The sequence below is a fragment of the Neophocaena asiaeorientalis genome, unplaced genomic scaffold (genome assembly GCF_003031525.2).
Source record: "Neophocaena asiaeorientalis asiaeorientalis breed wild unplaced genomic scaffold, Neophocaena_asiaeorientalis_V1.1 scaffold171, whole genome shotgun sequence".
Taxonomy (NCBI): Eukaryota; Metazoa; Chordata; class Mammalia; order Artiodactyla; family Phocoenidae; genus Neophocaena; species Neophocaena asiaeorientalis.
This window is the reverse complement of record NW_020174013.1, coordinates 11,895,849-11,916,586: the sequence shown is the minus strand read 5'-3', so window position 1 is coordinate 11,916,586 and position 20,738 is coordinate 11,895,849. Positions and strand designations below refer to the sequence as shown.

At 38.0% G+C, this 20,738-nt stretch overlaps 1 protein-coding gene across 3 annotated transcripts in view; it reads left to right on the top strand.

The window, feature by feature from the left end:
- Positions 1-20,738, top strand: part of FSHR (follicle stimulating hormone receptor) — a 163,610-nt gene that overhangs the window by 47,510 nt on the left and 95,362 nt on the right. For all 3 annotated transcript variants that reach the window (XM_024753493.1, XM_024753492.1, XM_024753494.1), the window contains exon 2: positions 19,843-19,914. In XM_024753493.1, coding sequence (XP_024609261.1) covers positions 19,843-19,914 — 72 coding nt within the window. The remainder of the gene's footprint in view (positions 1-19,842; positions 19,915-20,738) is intronic.

The following is a 20,738-nucleotide window of genomic DNA, read 5'->3' as shown; positions in this document are numbered from 1 at the left end:
ATATGACAAGTACAACACGAAAGAAAGTTAAAAGAACTATATGATGGTAAGGTTTCTACATTCATCTTGAAATCATAAAATATAAATTCTAAGTGGATTCTGAAATTTTAAGTGTGAGTATTTTAAACCCTAGAGCAACCACTTAATATTTATATAAAGAAATATGGTCAAATAAAATTTGAAAAAAATTGAAATAATCCAAAAGAAGGAAGGAAAGGGGTAACAGAGTAAAAAAATAGAAGAAACAAATTAGAAAATGATAGACCTAAGTCTAAACATATTAATAATTTACCTTATGTGTAAATAACTTAAGCACCCAAATTAAAATAAAGACATTAAACTATACACTAAACAAAATCTACTTTAAATATAATGTTATAGGAAGGTTGAAAATAAAGGATGAATAAAGATATATCATGCAAACACTGATCAAAACAAAGTAGGAGTGGCTACATTAATATCAAACATCAGAGCAAAGAAATAGTAGACTTCAGAGCAAAGAAAACTACTAAGAATAAAAAGACACAATACATAATGACAAAAGGGTCAAGAAGACTTAATAATTTTAAATGTGTATGCACCTGACAACATTGCTTCAAAATATATGAAGCAAAAATTGATACAACTGAAATGAGAAATGGACAAATCTACAGCTATATTTGGAGGCTTTAACATTCCTTTCTCAGTAATGAAAAGAGCAAGTAGGTATAACATCAGTAAGGATCTAGAAGAATGAACAACATCATCAGTCAAGTGGATCTAACTGACATTTCCAAACTCATTTTATGAGGCCAGCATTGCTCTGATATCAAAACTAGACAGAGATAGTGCAACAGAAGAAAACTAAGGACTAATACCCCCCATGAACACAGATGATAAACCTTCAACAACATATAAGCAAATCAAAACCAGCAACATATAATAAGAATTACACACAATGACCAAGTAGGGTTTATCCCAAGAATGCAAGACTTTTAATATTTGAAAATCAAGCAATGCAACCTGCAGACTGAAAAGACTAAAGAACAAAAACAACAAGATTATATAAATTAATGTAGAAAAAGCATTTGAAAATAATTCAATATCCACTCATAGTAAAACACTCAGAAAACCTGGAATAGAAGGTAACTTCCTACTTGATAAAGAGCATCAAGAAAAATAGCTACCACTAATATCATAATCATGAGAGGTGAAAGGCAAGAATGTCGATCAGGAATAAAGCAAGAATGTCCACTCTCACCACTTCCCTTTAACATAGTACTGGAAACCTTTCCAGTACAATATGGCAAGAAAGATAAATAAAAGGCATTCAGATTGGAAAATAAGAAATAAAATTGTTTCCATTAATAGATGATATGATTGTCTATATAGAAAGTCCATGCAATCTCAAAAAAATGGTCCCAGAAGTAATAAGTGAGTTTAGGAAAGCTGCAGGATGCAACAAGTAAAAGTCATTTTATATTAAATTAACAATGAACAACAATTAGAAAATAAAATCCAATACCATTGACAATCAATTTAAAAAAAATGAACTTCTTAGTTATAAACCCTGTAAAATAAAGGATCTGTATCCTGATAGCTACAAAATGCTGATGAAAGAAACCAAAGAAGACCTAAATAAAAGAGATATACTCTGTTGTGTTCATAATTGGAAAAAGTAATATAGTTAAGATGTCAATTCTCCCCAAACTGATCTGTAGGTTAATATAATTTCATTCAAAATCCCAGCAGGTTTTTTATAAATACAGATTAGTTGATTTTAAAATTTATATGGAAAGGCAAAGGAATTAAAATAGCCAAAACAATTCTAAAAAAGAATAAAGAGAATTCACATTATGAAATTTCAAAACTTACTATAAAACTAGTGTAATCAAGAAAATATGGCATTGGCAAAGGGATAGACACAGATCAATGTAACAGATTAGAGAGTCCAATAATAAACCCACACAATTATGGCTGATTGATTTAAGTGCAAAAGTGATTCAATGGCAAAAGGATAGTCTTTTTAAACAAATACTGTTGGAACATATCCAAAAAAAGAAGCTTGACCTAAACCTCACCCCTTATACAAAAATTAACCACAAACCCAAAATGGATCATAAATCTAAATGTAAAATATAAAATTATAAAATTCTTAGAACACATTGGAGAAAATCTCTATGACCTGGAGTTAGGCAAAGAGTTTTTAGATATAACATTAAAAGTACTACCCATAAAAGAAACAACAGATAAACTGGACTTTACCAAAATTAAAAACTTTTGCTCTGTGTAACATACTATCAGGAGTATGAAAGACAAACTACAGAGTGGGAGAAAATATTTGTAAATCACATATCTAAGAAGGAACATGTATCCAGATTATGTTCTAAAAAAGGAAAACAGAACTCAGCAGAAAGGAAACAACAAAAAAAATGTCAGGGTAAAGATATGAACAGACACTTCACCAAAGAAGATATAAGGGACAAAAAGATGCACATAAAGAGATGCTCAACCTCAGTGGCCATTAAGGAAGTAATTAAAATCTCAATGTGATAAAACTGCACAGCTAAAATAAAAACAAAACAAAACTGATACTACCAAATGCTGACAAGAATGCAGCACACCTGGAACTGTCACATACAACTAGTGAGACTGCAAAATGGTAAAGCTGTTCTGCAAAATAACTTGGCAGTTTCCTATACAGTTAAATTTACATTTACCACATAACCCAGTAATTTCACTCCTAGGTATTTATCCTAGAAAAGTCAAAATGTATATTCATACAAAACCCTGCACATCAGTGTTTACAGTAGCTCTAGTCCTAATCGCTCAAAAATGGAAACAACCCAAATGTCCTTCAACAAGTGAATAAGTAAACAAATTGTAGTATATACATACAATGAAATACTATTCAGCAACAAAAAGAAACAAACTATTGATATACAAGACAAACTTAATTGAAGAGTACTGATGGAAAAAAGCCAGTCTCAAAAGGTAATATACTGGGTCGTACCATTTATATAATATTTGAGAAAGGCAAAACTGTAGCAACAGAACACAGATCAGTGGTTACCAGGGCTTAAGACCTGTGGGGGAGGGGAGGGGAGGGGTGGGAATCAGTGTGACTTTAAAGGGGCAACACAGTGAGTTTTGTGGAGATGGGATGGAACTGTTCTGTATCCTGACTGTGGTGGTGAGGGTTACATGAATCTACTCATGTGTTAAAACTCTTAGAATTGTACACATACACTCAAACTGTATGTTAGTTTGAAAAAAACTAATTTACTTTGTTACGCTGCAGTGAGAACTAAAAAGTAAGAGCAGGGGCTTCCCTGGTGGCGCAGTGGTTGAGGGTCCGTCTGCCGATGCAGCGGACAAGGGTTCGTGCCCCCGTCCGGGAGGATCCCACGTGCTGCGGGGCGTCTGGGCCCGTGGGCCACGGCCGCTGGGCCTGCGCATCCGGAGCCTGCGCTCCGCAACGGGAGAGGCCACAACAGTGAGGGGCCCACGTACCGCAAGAAAAAAAAAAAAGTAAGAGCATGTGGTAAACAGCCTTGAACAATGGCTGTACATAGCAAGTCTTCACCAAATGTTACTTCACTTCCCCCATTTTTTATTCCTCTCAGCCAAGGCTAAGCCCCTTGCCATTGGTCAGTGTCCCCACGAGCTAGGATCCATGTGCTTTGCACAGCTTAGAATTAGAAAAGTCTGGTGGAGAGTGCATCCCACCAGCAATGACCCAGCTCTTCACCACGTTTTAGTCTTCAATTAGTACAAAGGCCTCGTTTAACAGGAACATTTATTTCTTAGATCAATGGGTGTTTTCAAAATTGGAAATGTCAAAAGCCAAGATAGAGATTTCATTCCTAGAGTAAACTGAAATACATCCCATGCTCAAAAAATTGGAGACATGACCCTCTTTGTTAAATGCAAGGTACCAATACTATTACATCATTGTTGCATTTGTCACACACAGTTAATCTAGAAATTATCATTTATAGATTGTAATATTTTTAATGAAGTATAGAGTCCTTGTGTTTCTACTGGCCATTACTCTTTATTTCTACCAGTTAAGTCGTATAGACAAATAATGCTTTGCCTCTATTACAATGTAGGAACTATTTATTCAGGATCTGCTCTGTGCTAGCAGTTAGTATCTAGAGAAGCATCATGTGTGCTTAATAGTTAATGTTCTTCTGATGCAAAGCAGAGGTATTTATCTTGATTTCCAGTAAAATCTCTGGTCCATATTCAAAAGAAACCATGTTAAATAATGCTTTCTTCTTATCCTCACAGAGGAAATTAAATTTTTCAAGAATCTTTTTCTGTCAAAATACATGTTGGTCTTAAGGATTAGGTATAGATATCATCAGATTATTACCTTAACGATTAAATAAAGCATTCTTCAAAATCCTGTAATAAATAACATTTTTATTATCTGAGGAGTGATTTTGGATCCAGGGTTGCATTCTGAGCAATGTCTTGTTTGCTTTTCTCTGAATCTATTTTAAATAGTTTCATTCATTTGTTCTTGTCTCTAACAGAGTTCATTTGAACATTCGACATTTGCATTTTACAGTCAGTAAAAGATAATTATTCAACGCATATGCTTTTTGATTAAATGTGTGAAACTCACAAATAGAAAACGGAAATTAGTTTTAAGTGCATTATGAAAGACTTAAACTTATCTTTGGTTCATGGAGCAGTGATGACTTTTTTTGGTGCTGTTCTTGTGGTTTCATTCTCAGTGACTGTCACAGTCAGGCAGAGCCCATAGATTCCAGAAGGAAGTTTATCCCTAGTTAATCCTCCTATATCTGAGCAGAAGTTGCCCCACACTGACCTTTACGTGCCAGTCGCCTTTCATTATTCCCTCTTGAGCTAAATGTTGTCAATAAAAATCACAGTTAAACCAGGTTGACATTAACCAAAGGGACCGAAAGAACTGCTTCAGAGGCTTAATATATTTGCCATTTTATCAAATGCTGTCTGAGACCCTGGCGAGTCATTAAAGTGGAATTCTGTTTATTCACTCCAACAGAGTAAGGGCAGCCCTGAATTCTATGCAGACCAAGACCCAGAATCTAGAGTAACAAAAATCCAGTTCTGAATTAATGTAGTAAGACTGGCCTTCAGAGGAATTTCTAATAAGATTTTCCCTTGCACCTTCTTGAGCCATCTTTGTGTTTTCCCAAATTCCCAGCACAACCTGAAATGACTGCAGTCCCCCCTTTGAATTAACTTAACCTGGTACTGCTTTTTAAAAAAACATCTAAGCTCCAGATCTGCTTTGATCTCATTCATCCCACTTGCCCCCATTAAAATCTTACCAGCCCTGGCCCCAACCTCTTATCCCTCTCATGTATATATGAATTCACATATACATATGTGAGCATGGGCTTTGGGGGCCAGACTTGACTTTGAAAATCAGATCTGCCACTGTGTCCTTGATCAACTTGCTACACCACTCTTAACTCAATGCTCTCATCTATAAATAGATACAAGTATAGTTACTTCATAAGGTGGTTTTTGAGGATTATATTAGATAATGCAAATGAAATATTCCATGCTGTGGACTAATCCACTTATTTATTTATTTATTTATTTTGGATGTGTTGGGTCTTCCTTGCTGCGCGCAGGCTTTCTCCAGTTGCGGTGAGCAGGGGCTACTCTTCATTGCGGTGCGCGGGCTTCTCGTTGCAGTGGCTTTTATTGTGGCGGAGCACAGGCTCTAGGCACACGGGCTTCAGTAGTTGTGTCACACGGGCTCAGTAGTTGTGGTTCGCAGGCTCTAGAGCGCAGGCTCAGTAGTTGTGGCACACGGGCTTAGTTGCTCCGTGGCATGTGGGATCTTCCCAGACCAGGGTTTGAACCCGTGTCCCCTGCATCGGTGGGTGGATTCTTAACCACTGCACCACTAGGGAAGTCATGCAAATGAAATATTTAGCATAGTGCCTGACACAGCAAGTGCTAAAAATGCCCATTGTCATCATCACCATACACTCTGTACTATAATTATTAGATTATATATATATGTATATGTATATCACAATAGAATTAAAATTGGTAGGGCAAGAAATGTATCTTGCTCACCATTGCTTTTCCCAGAACTTTAGATAATGTGTGTCATTAGTAGTTGATCAGTAAATGAATAACTGTATATGGTAGCTCATTCGCTCTCTCTCCCACCCCCTCCTTCCCTGCCTCCCTCCTCTCTCTCTCTCTCTCTCCATCAATCCATAGGATATAATTTTTAAAGAACTGTTTCTTCTTTATAGTTGTTAATTTATACATCACTGACCTTCCTTTCATTCCAAGTAATTGCCCCATGACTGTACCTGCTTTTTTTCTCAAATTTTTTCTCGTTCCTTACTTCTCTGGCTAGAATATAAACTCATCGGAGAAGACACTTTGTCTTTGTTACCACTATGTCATCAGGGCCTAGAACAGTGTCAGACATATAAGTAGGAACACGATAAATATTTGTCAAAAGAACAAATGGACTTTCTCTGACTCTGACTTTCAAAATCTGCCCCTGGTCCTGTCCCTTGGACTCCCCTCTCTGGCTTGCTGTCTCACTTTCATTCAATGCCCTCCTTCTTTACTGTGAAATACATGACTCTTATTCATAGCACTATACACCCTCTGAGCTCAAGTCCTCTCCACCCTGATCCAGCCCCAGCCAAAAACTTAAGCTCCATTGACTGAAGAAGGAGGTCTCCAAGGGAACATGCACATGTCCTATGTATGTGCTGTTATTCCAGTGAATCATGGTGATGTCTAATTTAGGGTTTCCTACTGCTCCTAGATTATAAGGAACTGCTTAGATTACCCCTCAACCATGTACTGAGATTTGGGATAGGAGCAGCTTTGTAAACACCTTCCCCATCATGCCAACTCCCTAACTACTGATCAAGGCAGCTTGCTGCTGGTTCTTTGTGCTGTCCCTGCAAAGCAGGTGTTCCTAATGTTCACAGTGCATGAGAATCACCTAGGGAGCTTTTAAAATAAGGATTCCTGACTGCACCACCCACCCACAGGTGGGGCTCAGGCGTTTATAAGTATGTAGAAAACAACAGCAACAAAAACAGCCCCAAGTGATTCTCATATGCACCCAAGGTTGAGAACCACTGGGTTCTAAAAGGTTCAAACCCATTCAGACTAGCTTTTCAAGTACCAGAAATCCCAAACACAAAGTCGTAGGGCACAAGACAGAAGAACGAGCCAGCAAGGAATCTGACCAACCGGTAGCTGATGCTGTGTCAGCCATCACTCAACTGTAGCCAACCGCAGTTATGTGGGAATGGAGCCCAGTGTTGCTAGATATTCTAAGTCTTCAAGAGAGGCCACAAATCTGCAATTTTAGATGAACTTTCACAATTTGAAGTGCTGGCAACCAATTCAAATTTCTTTAAAATACTGTGTGGGCTGAACAAAACATGTCTGGAGCCGGATTCAATTCATGGGCCAATAGTTTGCAGTTTTTACTTTCTACCAACTGCTCTCCCATATCCTAAGAAACCCTTTCTATATTCTTCACCAAGTCTGTATTAAATTCCTAGAAAGCTGGATTTCTTTTTCATCATTCATGTATGTTCTAGGTTTTGAACAAAACTGATTGGTACGGTTGGAATAACTTTAAAGGGCCAAAAATTCTGTGATTTAGAGATGCTCATACACCTAAAACTTAGAGCTATTGCCATTATGTACATCATCCCCCATCTACTAACATGCATTAATATTCGAAATACACAAAGCACTGATAAAATGAGGCCCTTTGGAATACAGACAAGGGGCATGGTTCCTGCTCTATGAGACCATTCCATATACTTAGGGAGACTGGACATACACCCATGGAATTTCAGTACATATACAACACAAGCCACGTATTAATGGTGAGGCCCTGGCTAGAGTTTCTATGTAGGAAGTAGTAGAACATTTCTCTGAAAAGTAGTGGAGGCAGACTGTGGAGTGCCTCAAATGGATGACAAATGAGCTAAGATTCCCAGAGGTACTGGCAAGCAATTGAAGGGGCTTTACGTGTCTTTAATCTTTGTTGGCTTTTTTTCTTTTGTTTTGTCTTGCTTTTGAGTAGGAGAGTGTTGAGGCAAGCAGTGTTAGAAGGAACACTCTGGTCTTAGATGAGACAGACTAGACAGTAGAGACCAGAGGAGGAAATCCTGTTAGTAGGTCACAGCCAAGGCTGTAGACATGAGGGGATGAGGGTCTTGCCTGAGTGGTGGCAGAGGGATGGGAAGGAAAGGGCAGGCTCAAGTGATTTTAACCTTGACTAGAGAAAAAGGAGGGCTAGGTACCATTCAGTAATCCCCTATGATGGGCTTCATTCTGTGTTGAGCACTTAATGTAAAATTATTTCTTTTGCTTTAAACAGAATGTGACTGAAATGGGAGAGCATTTGAGTATGATTCCACTACATAACCACCGTGTAAAATCTATCTTCTAAGGCTTTACAGATCATTGGGCCCATCCCCCTCACTTTACAGATTGGACCTGACTTTTCTCAGTTATTTGCATACTTTGTAGCAGAGCCAGAATGGAACCCAGATTTCTAATTTTTTACCCTAGTGGTCTTTTCTCTTCACCATGTTCCTTCTTCATCCCGAGCTTTCATATAAATGAGTTACAAATAAGGCATCAGATTCAGGTAAGATGACGAAAGTGCAAAGCTGATAAAATGAAAGTGAACAGGTGATAAAACGTGGTGTAGAGAATAATTCCAGGGCCACTCAGTGCAAACAAGGGAGGAGGGAGACAGGAAAAATAAAAAAGTCTCCAACACCTTGATATAAAGGTTATACAAAGGAGGAGATAAAGTCAGCAGTGATATACAGTTAGCAGGAGAGCCAACATCCCCTTTATCAGCCCAGCACAGATGTTGAGATAAGGGGACATAAGTGGAATAAAAAGGAAAGCAGATTCAAAAGAGCTATTAGAAATCCCTGTTCACTGGAGATGGTAAAATTGAAGAATCACCACTCCAGGAAGGTTGGTGAGGGGAAATCCTGGAGACTCAGGGGACAGCGAGGTGTCCTGGGAGCTGGGTTTGGAGTGGCGCCCGCCTCATGTGTTTCTATCCTACAACCATAAATTTTCTCTCCTAAAGAAAACATCATGGTATCGCGAGTTGACACAATAGCATGTGGCAGTGTCTACATGAGACAGATTATCTGGAACTTTAACTGAATAGAAGGTCAATAGAAACTGAACATCTGGGCAAGCATTTCCCTTCCTTTAGCCAGCCATTCTGCTATTATGTAGATAATCCCCATGGCTGGGGCTCTGACTTGCAAATGTTTCTTCTACGTCAAACTGCACCAAAAGGAGAAGCCAAATTACTCTCTCTGTCCTAAATTGTTCATTGACAGCCCAGGGAATAAGAGCTAAATAACAGGGGAGGAAATAAGAATAAGAATGCTTTCCATTCCTTCTCCCACTTAAGTTCATAATACTTTTTCTCTCACAGATAAAGTTCTACAGAGGAAGACTTGGGGAAGGTTTTCACCAACTCAGAAATCATAACATATTGATCAAGATGGATTCAACAGGGTACAACCAGAAGTAGCTCTCTTCTTTCCTACCACTGGCAGGCAAACCCTACTCTGTTGACTTATTTTCCCCCATCCCAGATGAAATTCAGGGCAGGTGCCACAGCTGTTCCAGTCTCATAAATGTCATGAAAGTCTAGTGTTGACTATTATTAAAGGTCCACTTTTTCATCCTATTTAAAACCTCCCTATTCCACTGTTTGGGCCCACTTCAGACTCAGAAACCTGTTACTGGTGAGGAAGGGGGTGTTTCTTCTCTCTTCCTTATTAATTCCTCCCCAACTTGCTGTTGTTTCTGGCCTTGCCTGGCTTGGGCCTAGGAGGTAGAGAGACTGGAGGGAAAGGAACTGGATCCAGCACTGATGGCACAGTGGCCACCTGGCTTTGGACCCCTCTGGGTGTGGCAGATATTCAAAGGCTAATTCTTATGACCTCCATCTGTGGTTCTGGGAGAGCAGTTCCTTCCTCTCACTGGCTTCCGGGAGTAGAAGCTCCAGACAGGTTTTCTTTTGGGGTCTGGTCACTATGTAGGCAAGTCCATTTTTTTGAGGATGAGAATCCAGCTCCCTTCAGCTGGGTATAGGTCCGGCTTCTGGGAAACCCACACTGTGGAACTGTGGGTTCTGTGGAACTGCAGCCCTCTCCCAAAGCAGCTGGCCACTTCTCACCTTTAGAGGTCAGACTTTAGTCCTAAGCCAGGCTCTATGTCTTCCAGATTTGTAGGAAATGAGTGACAACCCCTTTAAATAGTTCTCCTAATACCTCTGCTTTAATACATTTGGTTTAAGGTTAAGGACGAGAGTCTCCACCATGCTATGGAAGAAGGATACAAAGAACACTGACACCTCTATCCCAAGAAACCCCATGAGAGGCTTTGCAACCCCCAATGAATCACTGGCATTTTCATACACAGCCAGAAGGTGGATGAAGGGCTAATGCTAGTTGAACCAATTTCTCTGTGTTTTACAGAGCACCTCAAATTACACATTACAAAGCACCCCACATCTAGGCAGTTAAGACTTATGCCAAAATGTGAAGTTTTTTTTTTTCTTTAAAAAAACCTTAAAGTCCAGTTATATAAGGAAGCCACCTCTTCCTACCTTCCCACCTCTTCCTACCTTCCCACCTCTTCCTTCCTACTATTGGCTGCCCCACTGGCTTCAAGACTCATGTGTAACAACATGAGAAATACAACCAATTAGGTGCCTAAATGATTTTGACAGCGGGGTAGTTATCTCCTGGGTCATGGTAAAAAGCCAAAGCAAGTTATTTAAACTCTCTTTTTTTCTGGATGATTTCCTCATTTAGTTCAATCCACCCCCTTAGATAGTTTTCCTGGACACATTCCCAGAAAGTTAATTAGGGTAGCAGTTTGACCTAAAGAGTGTGAAGCACAAAAACTCTTGGCATTTTGAGGTCAGGATGATGATCAATTTCTTTTTGTATATCCTGGGCCAAGCTGTTCGCACTTTAATTTTTTAAACTTGTGTGAAATTCAAAGAACACAGAGCCCAGTGTCATTTAAACTTGGGCCACATCATAAAAAGGCAGCTTCCTCAAAAAGAATATTGGCTGTTTTCCAGGCTGCCAGAAAGCTTTTTATGGGATCTTTTAAATTATTCTCCTTTAATCCACAAAGAGGAATTAAATTTGGCCAAGGGTGAATGGACTGCCCAAGATATGGATTGCTTCTGACAGAGACAGAGTTCAAGGGAATCCTAAAGCTTCTCCATTCCAGGAAAAAAAAAAATAAACCCCACCCACCCCATTTATCATGGAAGAGACATTAAGTAACTTGCAATATAGTGAAGAAAATTTTCTTTTCAGAGCCATCTTGATGAACTGTGCATCTTTACAGAAATCGTTCAGGCACTTCATGCCCCCTTAACAGAGTGAAGTAAAGTTGCCATCTGACATGAAGGGTATGATGATACTTTTAAATAGCTCTCCCTGTTTAAAAACAAACAGATAAATAAATGATGCTTGGGATATGGCCTGGTGAGAATTTCAATCTTGAAAAACTAATTATGAAATATTTCAAGTATGAAGCGTAGAGAATGGTATCATAAACACTCATAAAGCACCGCTCAGCTTTGCCAACTCTTAACGTTTGGTCAAAATGGTTTAGATCTTTTTTAAAAATACAAAACATTTTAGATACAGTTGTGTTTCACTCCTTTTCTTCTTGTCACAGAGGTAAACACTATGCTGACTTTGGTGTTGTGATTCTCAGAATTTTCCTTTTGATAGATATGTATGCATCTCTAAACATGTTTTGCAATATAGGTTTTATTACTATTTGAGTATGGTGAGGCCAAAAGATTAGGAGAAAACTACCATTGAAAAGATAGTTTGTTATTCTCACAGCTCCCAGGAGAAGGGGGCACATGGGGAAGCACCAGGGTTGGTCATGAGGCAGAGGGAGCTGGGGGAAAACATTTTATTGTGGCTTCCAAGGGAAAAAAAATGGGTGAAACAGGGTAAACAGGTTTAGGATTGGCTAGTGTAAATAATTTCAGTGGACTCTGTGGTGTAGGAGCTTCCCTGGGATGATTAGGACAGAGGAATGGTGGCCCAGAGTGTAAGGGCCCCTTAAAGGAGGTGCTTGCGGGTATGGATTAGTTGGTTTGCATAAGAAAGGCACACTCTCAGGCCAGTTGTTTGCTATCTCTAGGAGTTAGCCCTAGGAGGAGTGGTCCCTCCAGAGTCAGCAAACCCCAAGATGTCAAAACATCAAAAATATGGAATGAAAAAACAAGATTCATAAAAAACAGTACACTGTTTTATTTTGTATGTTGTTAACCTCTATGAAAATCATATCATACTGCACATACTGTGCATATAATTGACTTTTTTTCTCAACATTATGCTTTGGGAATTTATCCAGATTGTTGTATGTAGCTCCAGTCAATTTGTTCCTTTTCACTGCTTTATAATTTGGCATTGTGTCAATATATCATAGTTTATTAATATTTATTCATCCCCTTGTTTATGAGCATTTGTCTCCAGTTTTCTACGATAACAAATGATGTTGCAGTGGTTAATCTTTTACCCGTCTCCAGGTGCACATGTGGCCAGGAGACATAGAATAACTGGATTCAAAGGCATTTGTTTCTTTGACTTTAATACATTTTGCCAGATGGCTACTGAAAGTACTTGTAGAAAATTACCCTTCAAGAGTGTAGAAAATGTCCTATTATTCCACTGCCTCACCAGCACTGTTATTGTGAGGTCTTCCTTTTATTGTTCGCCAATATGATGGTGTTTAAAGGTACCTAATTATTGCTTAAATTTGCATTTTCTTGATTACTAGTGAAGTTGAGCATCTTTGCATATGTTTATTGGCCATTTGCATTTTCTCCTATTTGAACTGCCTGTTCGTATCTTTTGCCTATCTTTCTACTGGGTTGTTTGTATTTTTCTCATAATTTTGTAAAGTTCTTTGTATTCTGGACACTAACCCATGTTAGTTGTATGTGTTGCAAATATCTTTCTCCAACCTACAATATATCTTTGTTTTAGAGAAAATTTAAGTTTATTATTGTCCAATCTATCAGCTTTTCAATTTTTGTGTCCTTTTTAAAGAAAGTCTCCTCAATAGAATGTTATATTTTATTTAAAAATTTTAAAGTGTTGATTTTCCTCATTTAGATTTTTAATAAACCTGAAGCTAAGATTTTAATATGGTAATAAGCAAAGGTGTTATTTTTATCCACAAGGATAATCAATAGTTTCAGCATCCCTTATTGATTAATCCACATCTTCCTCCATACATTTTTTTTTTTTCTTTGTGGTACGCGGGCCTCTCACTGTTGTGGCCTCTCCCATTGCGGAGCACAGGCTCCAGACGCGCAGGCTCAGCAGCCATGGCTGGTGGGCCCAGCCACTCCGCGGCATGTGGGATCTTCCCGGACCGGGGCACGAACCCACGTCCCCTGCATCGGCAGGCGGACTCTCAACCACTGCGCCACCAGGGAAGCCCTATATATATTTTTTTATCTTACTGTACAGGCTAGGGCATCTAGCACAATACTGAATGGAAGGTATAATAGTAGATATCCTTGCCTCATTCCTAACTTTAACTGGAATGTGTCTAATATTTCATCACTGAGCATGATATTTATTGTAGTGGTTGATAGATTTTACCCCTTATCAGATTAAGAATATTCCCCCCTTTTCTCATTTGTCAAAATGTTTTGGGTTTTTACCAAATATATTTTCTATGCCTATTAATAAAATCATGTGATTTTTCACTTTTAATTTCTTAATGTGGAAATTTCCTTTAATAGAGTTATCTAATATTTAGCAACCCTTGAAATCTGGGACAAAACCAAATTATAATGATACATTATTCGTTTAGCCTCCATTTGGATATACACTGTCACTACACTATTTCAGATTTTTTCCAATTACGTTAATAAGTGAGATTGGTCTAAATCTTTCCATTCTTTTATTGTCCTTGTCTATTTTATTACTGGTGTTACACCAGCCACATTAAATGGGTTGAAGAACATTCCATCTTTTGCTAGTCTCTGGAATAGTTTGTAAAAGATTGAGATTTTCCATCACTTTAAAGGGGTAGAATTTACTTCTAAAATCATACGATGCTGACCTTGTTTTTGGTGAATAGGTTTTAACTACCAATCCAATTTGTTGATCATTATAGATCTGTTCAGTTTTCTACATCTTCATGAGTCAGTTTTAGTAAGTATATATTTCTAGGAAAATTATCCATACTGATTTTTTAAAATCTAATGTTATAAAATTGTTCTTAGGGCTCTCTGATTTAAAACATGTTTTATTTGTAAAACATTTTTCATGTCTCTCATTGTTTTATTGGGGTTTTTTTCCCCTTGGTTGATACGAACCGATTTCTTTTTAGTCTCTTAATCTTTCCAAAGAGTTAGCTTTTGATTTTGTTGATCCTCTCTAATGTATTTCTGCTCTTATCTTTATTATTGTTTCCTCTCTACTCTTCTAGGTTTCTTCTCTCAAGGCAAACAAATTTTGCAATGTGTTTAAAGTTAATCTGTTACACTCTCATTTGCTTTATTTCTAAAATGAAAAATTAAAACTTAAACTCTATATATCAAGTTTTAATGTCTACATGAGTGTTTATCTTCTCAAAACATCTCTATCAACAGCCCCTCATTTTACCTTTTTTTTTATTAAACTGCTTTTGAGTTTGCATTTTAAGTTCTAGCCAGAAATGGAATGAACATTGCTTTATAGTTTTCTGTTAACACAATTCTGTTGTTCTTTCACTACTTTCCTGTGTTAGCACATTAATTTTCCATCTTTTTTTGTCTCTTTTTCTGGCATAATAATTTAAAGCTACAAATTTCTCTATAAGAAGCAGTTTAGCTGCATCTCATAAGTTTGATATGTTGCATTTTCATGATTCAATTCCAAATAATTTCCAATTATTAATGTAATTTCTCCTTTGACCCATGTATGATTTAAAAGAGTGTTTTGTTTGTTTGATTTGGTTTTGTTTTGGCTCTCCAAATGCGTGTGTACATGTGGCGGGGCGGTGGGGATAATTATCTCTTATTACTGACTTCTAAGTAATTCAAATGCATCATTGTCAAAGAAAATGATTTGTTTGATAACAATTTGCTTTCCTTTGTGACCCACTTCTTGGTCAACACTTTTTTAGTGTTCCTTATTAAATAGGTGAATTTTCCAACCATTATGAAAAACAAATCTATTCAATAAGGAGCATTAATTTCTTTGTTCACTATTCCTTCTTATTTTTGGAGACTTCCTACTGGATTAAATTATCTTATTTTCTAAGGGAATTCTTTTGCTTAAAACTTTGTTAATGGCTAATTAAATCTGTCTAAAAGTGTCTTTATTTTACCCTCACGTTTGAATGATTATTTCTGGGCACAGGATTCTAAACTGGCAGTTATTTTCTCTAATAATTTTGAAGATATTTTTACGAAGTTTTCTAATTGTTTTTTCTTTGAAGATAATATGTCTTTTTTTCTCTGATTGCATTTAAAATATTTTCTTTTTTGGCTCTACAGTTTTAATTCACAGGTATCCAGCAGTGGATTTGTTATCCTTCCTGGAACTTGTTGAGATTTCTGAATCTGAGGAGTTATGCCTTTCATAATTTCTGGAAATTATCCACATGTTATTTCATTGAAAGTTGCCTGTTCTCCATTTTCTGTATCTTTCTTTCTAGAATGCACATGTGATAGGTAGGTAGGCAGGTAGCTAGGTAGACAGACAAATGACACACAGAAACAGATCTTTGCATTCCATCATCCATGTTTCATCTCATGTACCAGTTGGGCATCAAAACACAAATTCCTTGTCTACCAAGTCCAGACAACCCTCTCCCCACTCCTCCCTTCTTCCCCACCCCGCCAAATACACTGACTTCAATTTAACCCTCTTAGAATTCTGTTTACATTCACAACTCAAGGTTCCATCTGGTTTTCAGTTGTTCTACTGTAGGACCCTAGGAATTTCTTATATTTTCTAATAAGCTCAGCTATGCAATTAAAACAATAGTGGTTATGTTTTATAGACAATGTCTGGGTGATCTTTGGTGGAAATATCTTCAGGTTATCTAATTTATAGCATTTCAGGAAATGGAAGTCAAGACTTTCAATCTTCAAAAACATTTAATTATATTAATTAGTTTGAACCACTTAATACAGGCACAGATGTTGAAATTTTTAGAAAATGTGCCTGCTACTAGAGTTGAACCAAAGAGAACTATCTAGTTGACCCGTTATTAAATAGAGTCAATTATCCAAGATTCTACTCTTTGCACATCTTATTAACTAATATTTACCCTAATATTTCAACTCCCTTGAAATTTTAGACTGATTGGGTAGTTTAAAGCAATTTTATTATTTGCTTTTACCAATTTGTTTTCATCATTCTTCTGTCTTGTGATAAATAGGAACAAAAGGAACTTGTCCATGTTAACTAAGATTGAGTACATTATGAGACTATGAACTGACCCTGACTCTTTTCAGACGAGTGTTCTAGAAGTTGATACTGTTCTAGAACCATTACACTCAATCCTAAATTAGATCCAATAGTTTCACAGAGACTATGCTTTTAGTATGATCGGATAGTTCTGAGACCCAGGCTCAAATTCACCCACTCCTTCCAATCTTCCTCTTATATATTTATGTACTTCGGGATATTTCACATTTCATTCCTGTATAACATCTATAGTTATTACATCAACTATATCCCACATCTGTTTCCTGGTGATTCCAAGGCTTCTGTTTTTGCCTTCCCATGTATATAAACTCCTCCAGAGCGAGAAAAGTGCACAGGATTCTCTCTCATGAATCCTCACCATGGAGCTGGTGCACATGGTGGCCAAAGGCAAACAAACAAAGTGGAAGAAAAGAACTGTTTGCCTGAACAATAACTTTATGTGAAATGGGAATTTCACGTATGATACCAATAAATAATAGGAATAAAAGCAATGAAAGTTTGTGAAACTATCCAAGTCCACAGTACTGAATTCCTACTGACAGACTGCCTTGCAGAAGGAAGGATTAAAGTGGAAAGAAAACCAACTCCCTATTAACCAATTGCAAAGTAAGAGAAAGTGGGAGGGAGGAAAGGCAGAGGAAGAAATAGTATTCCCACGGTAGAGATTCCCAAAGAGTCGCTTGTAATGCTACCCTCAAGCCCTGAACTCTCAGACTTCAATAGCCATTCAAGAAATGTTTTTCTGAATATGTGTCATGTACCAGCCACTGTTCTAGGCATTTGGTATACAACAGTAGACAAATCAGACAAAAATTCCTCCCTTCACAGAGCTTGCATTCTAGCTATGGGTAAAAAATAAATAAGTATATGAATACATAAATAGATAATATAAAGTATAACATGTCAGAAGTACTATGAAGAAAGGGGTTAAGGGACTAAGTTGGGAAAATTGTCATTTTAAATAGGGTGGTTAGGGAAAGCCTCACTGAGAAAGTGACATGTGAGTAAGCAGCTGGACCAAAGAGCAAGCAACAAGGATATCTGAGAGAGGAATGCTCCAGGAAGAGAGAATTGCAAATGCAGAAATATTAGGCAAGAAGGAACCTGGCATGTACAAAGAATAGCAAGAGATTACTATGAAGAGAATGAGATAAGCAATGGTGTGAGCTGTCAAAATTGAAGTTAGAGGAGATACGGGAAGGGAGAGTGGGAAGATCCTATAGGGTCCTGCAGGCCATGATATATTGGGTTGGCCAAAATGTGACTTTGATTTTTAAGTAAAAATAAAAGACACACTTTTCATTTTCACCAGGAACTTTATTGAACAATGTATTCATCCTTTTGTTCCACTAGCTTCTGCCATTTTTCAGGCAACTTCATGATTCCATCTTCCCAAAACTTTTTATCTTTTTGAGCAAAGAACTGTTCCAGGTGCCTTTTACAGTCTTCCAGGGAATTGAAATTTTTCCATTAAGAGAATTTTGTAAAGGCTGAAATAAATGGAAATCCCAAGGTGCAATGTCTGGTAACTACAACAGATGAATCAACTTCCCAGCCAAGCTGTAACAGTTTTTGCCTGGTCATCAAATAAACGTGCGGTCTTGCATTATCCTGATGGAAGATTATGCATTTTCTGTTGACTAATTCCTGATGCTTTTCATTGAGTGCTGCTTTCAGTTGGTCTACTGGGAGCAGTAGTTGTTGGAATTAATTGTTTGGTTTTCTGGAAGGAGCTCATAATAGAGGACTCCCTTCCAATCCCACCATATACACAACATTACCTTCTTTGAATGAAGACTGGCCTTGATGCGGTTGGTGGTGGTTCATTTCGCTTGCCCCACGATCTCTTCTGTTCCACGTTATTGTACAGTATCCACTTTTCATCGCCAGTCACAATTTGTTTTAAAAACGGAATGTTTTTGTTATGTTTAAGTAGAGAATCGCATGCAGAAATATGGTCAAGAAGGGTTTTTTTTTCGCTTTATGTGGAACCCAGACAGCAAAGTGATCAACATAACCAAGCTGGTGCCAATGATTTTCAAGGCTTGATTTGGATATTTTGAGTATGTCGGCTATCTCCCTCATGGTATAACATTGATTGTTCTCAGTTAATGTCTCGATTTGATCGCTATCGACTTCAACTGGTCTACCCGACCGTGGAGCATCATCCAACGAGAAATCTCCAGCACAAAACTTCGCAAACCACTGACATATCCCATCAGTCACAGCACCTTCTCCATACACTGCACAAATCTTTTTTTGCACTTCAGTCCCATTTTTACCTTTCTTGAAATAATAACGCATAATATGCCGACAATGTTGCTTTTTTTCTTCCATCTTCAATATCAAAATGGCCACATAAAAATTCACCAATTTTGATAAGTCTTTTTTTCATTGCACGCTGATATGACAGCTGTCACATACAATCTAACAAAATTGTTTTGAATGAAGTTAAAGACAACTAAGTGTTACTAGATCCATCTTACAGAAAAAAAACGAATGAACCTTTTGGTCAACACAATACAAGAGGGTTTTTTTCCTGACTGAGATGAGGAGCCATTGGAAGGAATCTTGAGGCAGGTGTGAGGCAAATATTTCAAGCAGCAGAAAATGGCAAAAGATGAAGGTGGCTGAGGTTAAGACTTTTCTTAGATGGGAGAAATTAAGGCATGTCTGTATACTGATGGGAAGGAAATGTATGAAAGAAAGGGGGGAATTGCTGTAGTGGCTACCTTCACTACAAGACAAGGAAAGAGATATGGCAGGGGTCGGAGGGACTGTTTTTAGTCAGGACCCTGGACAGCTCACCCATGGTACCAGGAGGAAAGGCAAGGTATATAAAGCCCAGGTACAGTTGGGAGGATGGCTGGGAGCCATGTGAGAGCATGAGGAAGTTCTCTTCTACTGGTTTCATTTTCTCTGAAGTAAGAAGCAAGGTCAGCTAAGAAGGATAATAGGGAGGAGGTATTGGGAGTTGGAATGGAGAAAGAGAAGGGGCCTCACAGAGCTGTAGGAGTCAAATGGAGTAGTGGTGACAAGAAGGTTCATATCCTAGCTCTGCCACGTATTAGCCATGTGACCCTGGGTAAGTTTGCTAACCTCCTTAAACCTCAGTTTCCTCTTATACAAAATGGGGATAACAATACTGCCAACATCACTGCTTTGTGGTGTGGGTGGAAAGAGACCACGGAGAAGCAATCGTAAGCACTACTAAATGGCAAGCACTCGGTATATCTTGGCTGTTATCTGCTATTATACGTTAGGCACTCGATGCCTTATCAATGAATGGGTAGGTTGTGATATTTTTTGTCCACTCTCTTTTCAGGAGGTTTGTTCTCACCAAGCTTCAAGTCATCCCAAAAGGAGCATTTTCGGGATTTGGGGACCTGGAGAAAATGTATGTACCTGAGCAGTGGGTGAATGCTTCACATGGGCTATGGGCAGCAACCTCAGACCACATCCAGCATGATTCTCTGTGCTTAGGAACCAGAATAACACACTAAGCGAAGGTTTTGCACCTTGTCCCGCTGTCTTTCCTTACCACAGGTCCTAAACAGTAGTGTGAAATCTTTCAGCATGTGGCCACTGAAATCAGCATAAGATGAATCCAAGCAATTCTCACTTTTTTGGTATAAGGTGTTGCTCCTAAAGTACCTGTGAGTGAAAGTTTTATAAATCAAAGCCTATTTTCTCTGCTGACATCCATTCTTTTTAAGAGATCCTCTCTATTAATTAACTATTCATAGAGTTAATTATTATTAACTCTGATTAACTTTAATTGACAGCAGGGCCTAACATTTGTGCTTTAGAGATTTTCTGGACTTCTTGTTCCTAAGCCATGCTGACAAGTGGTAAGTGATATATAAACATTCAAAAGTATTGGGAAAGTTTAGAGCACTGAGGGCAATTTCCTTTGAAAAGAGGAGACTTTGTTAACGTGAACACTCGCTTTCTACTGGGCTAGTGTAATGTAGGGGTTTCCCCAAATAGGCTTTTCTCAAAGTAGGGTAGAGTAAGAAAAAACAGCAAATTCTTTCATGCTTAAAGTAACCCACTCTGCCTTTGAAGGTCCTTGATCCTATCCCCTAAGCTTTTAGGGATGGGAAAAGTGTTTTTCACCACAGCCAGAATCTAGAACTTAATGACAGTAAGTACAGTAATATAGATGGATTACACAGAAAAGAATGTTTTTTTCATTATAAGAATAAAGCAAAGCCAAAC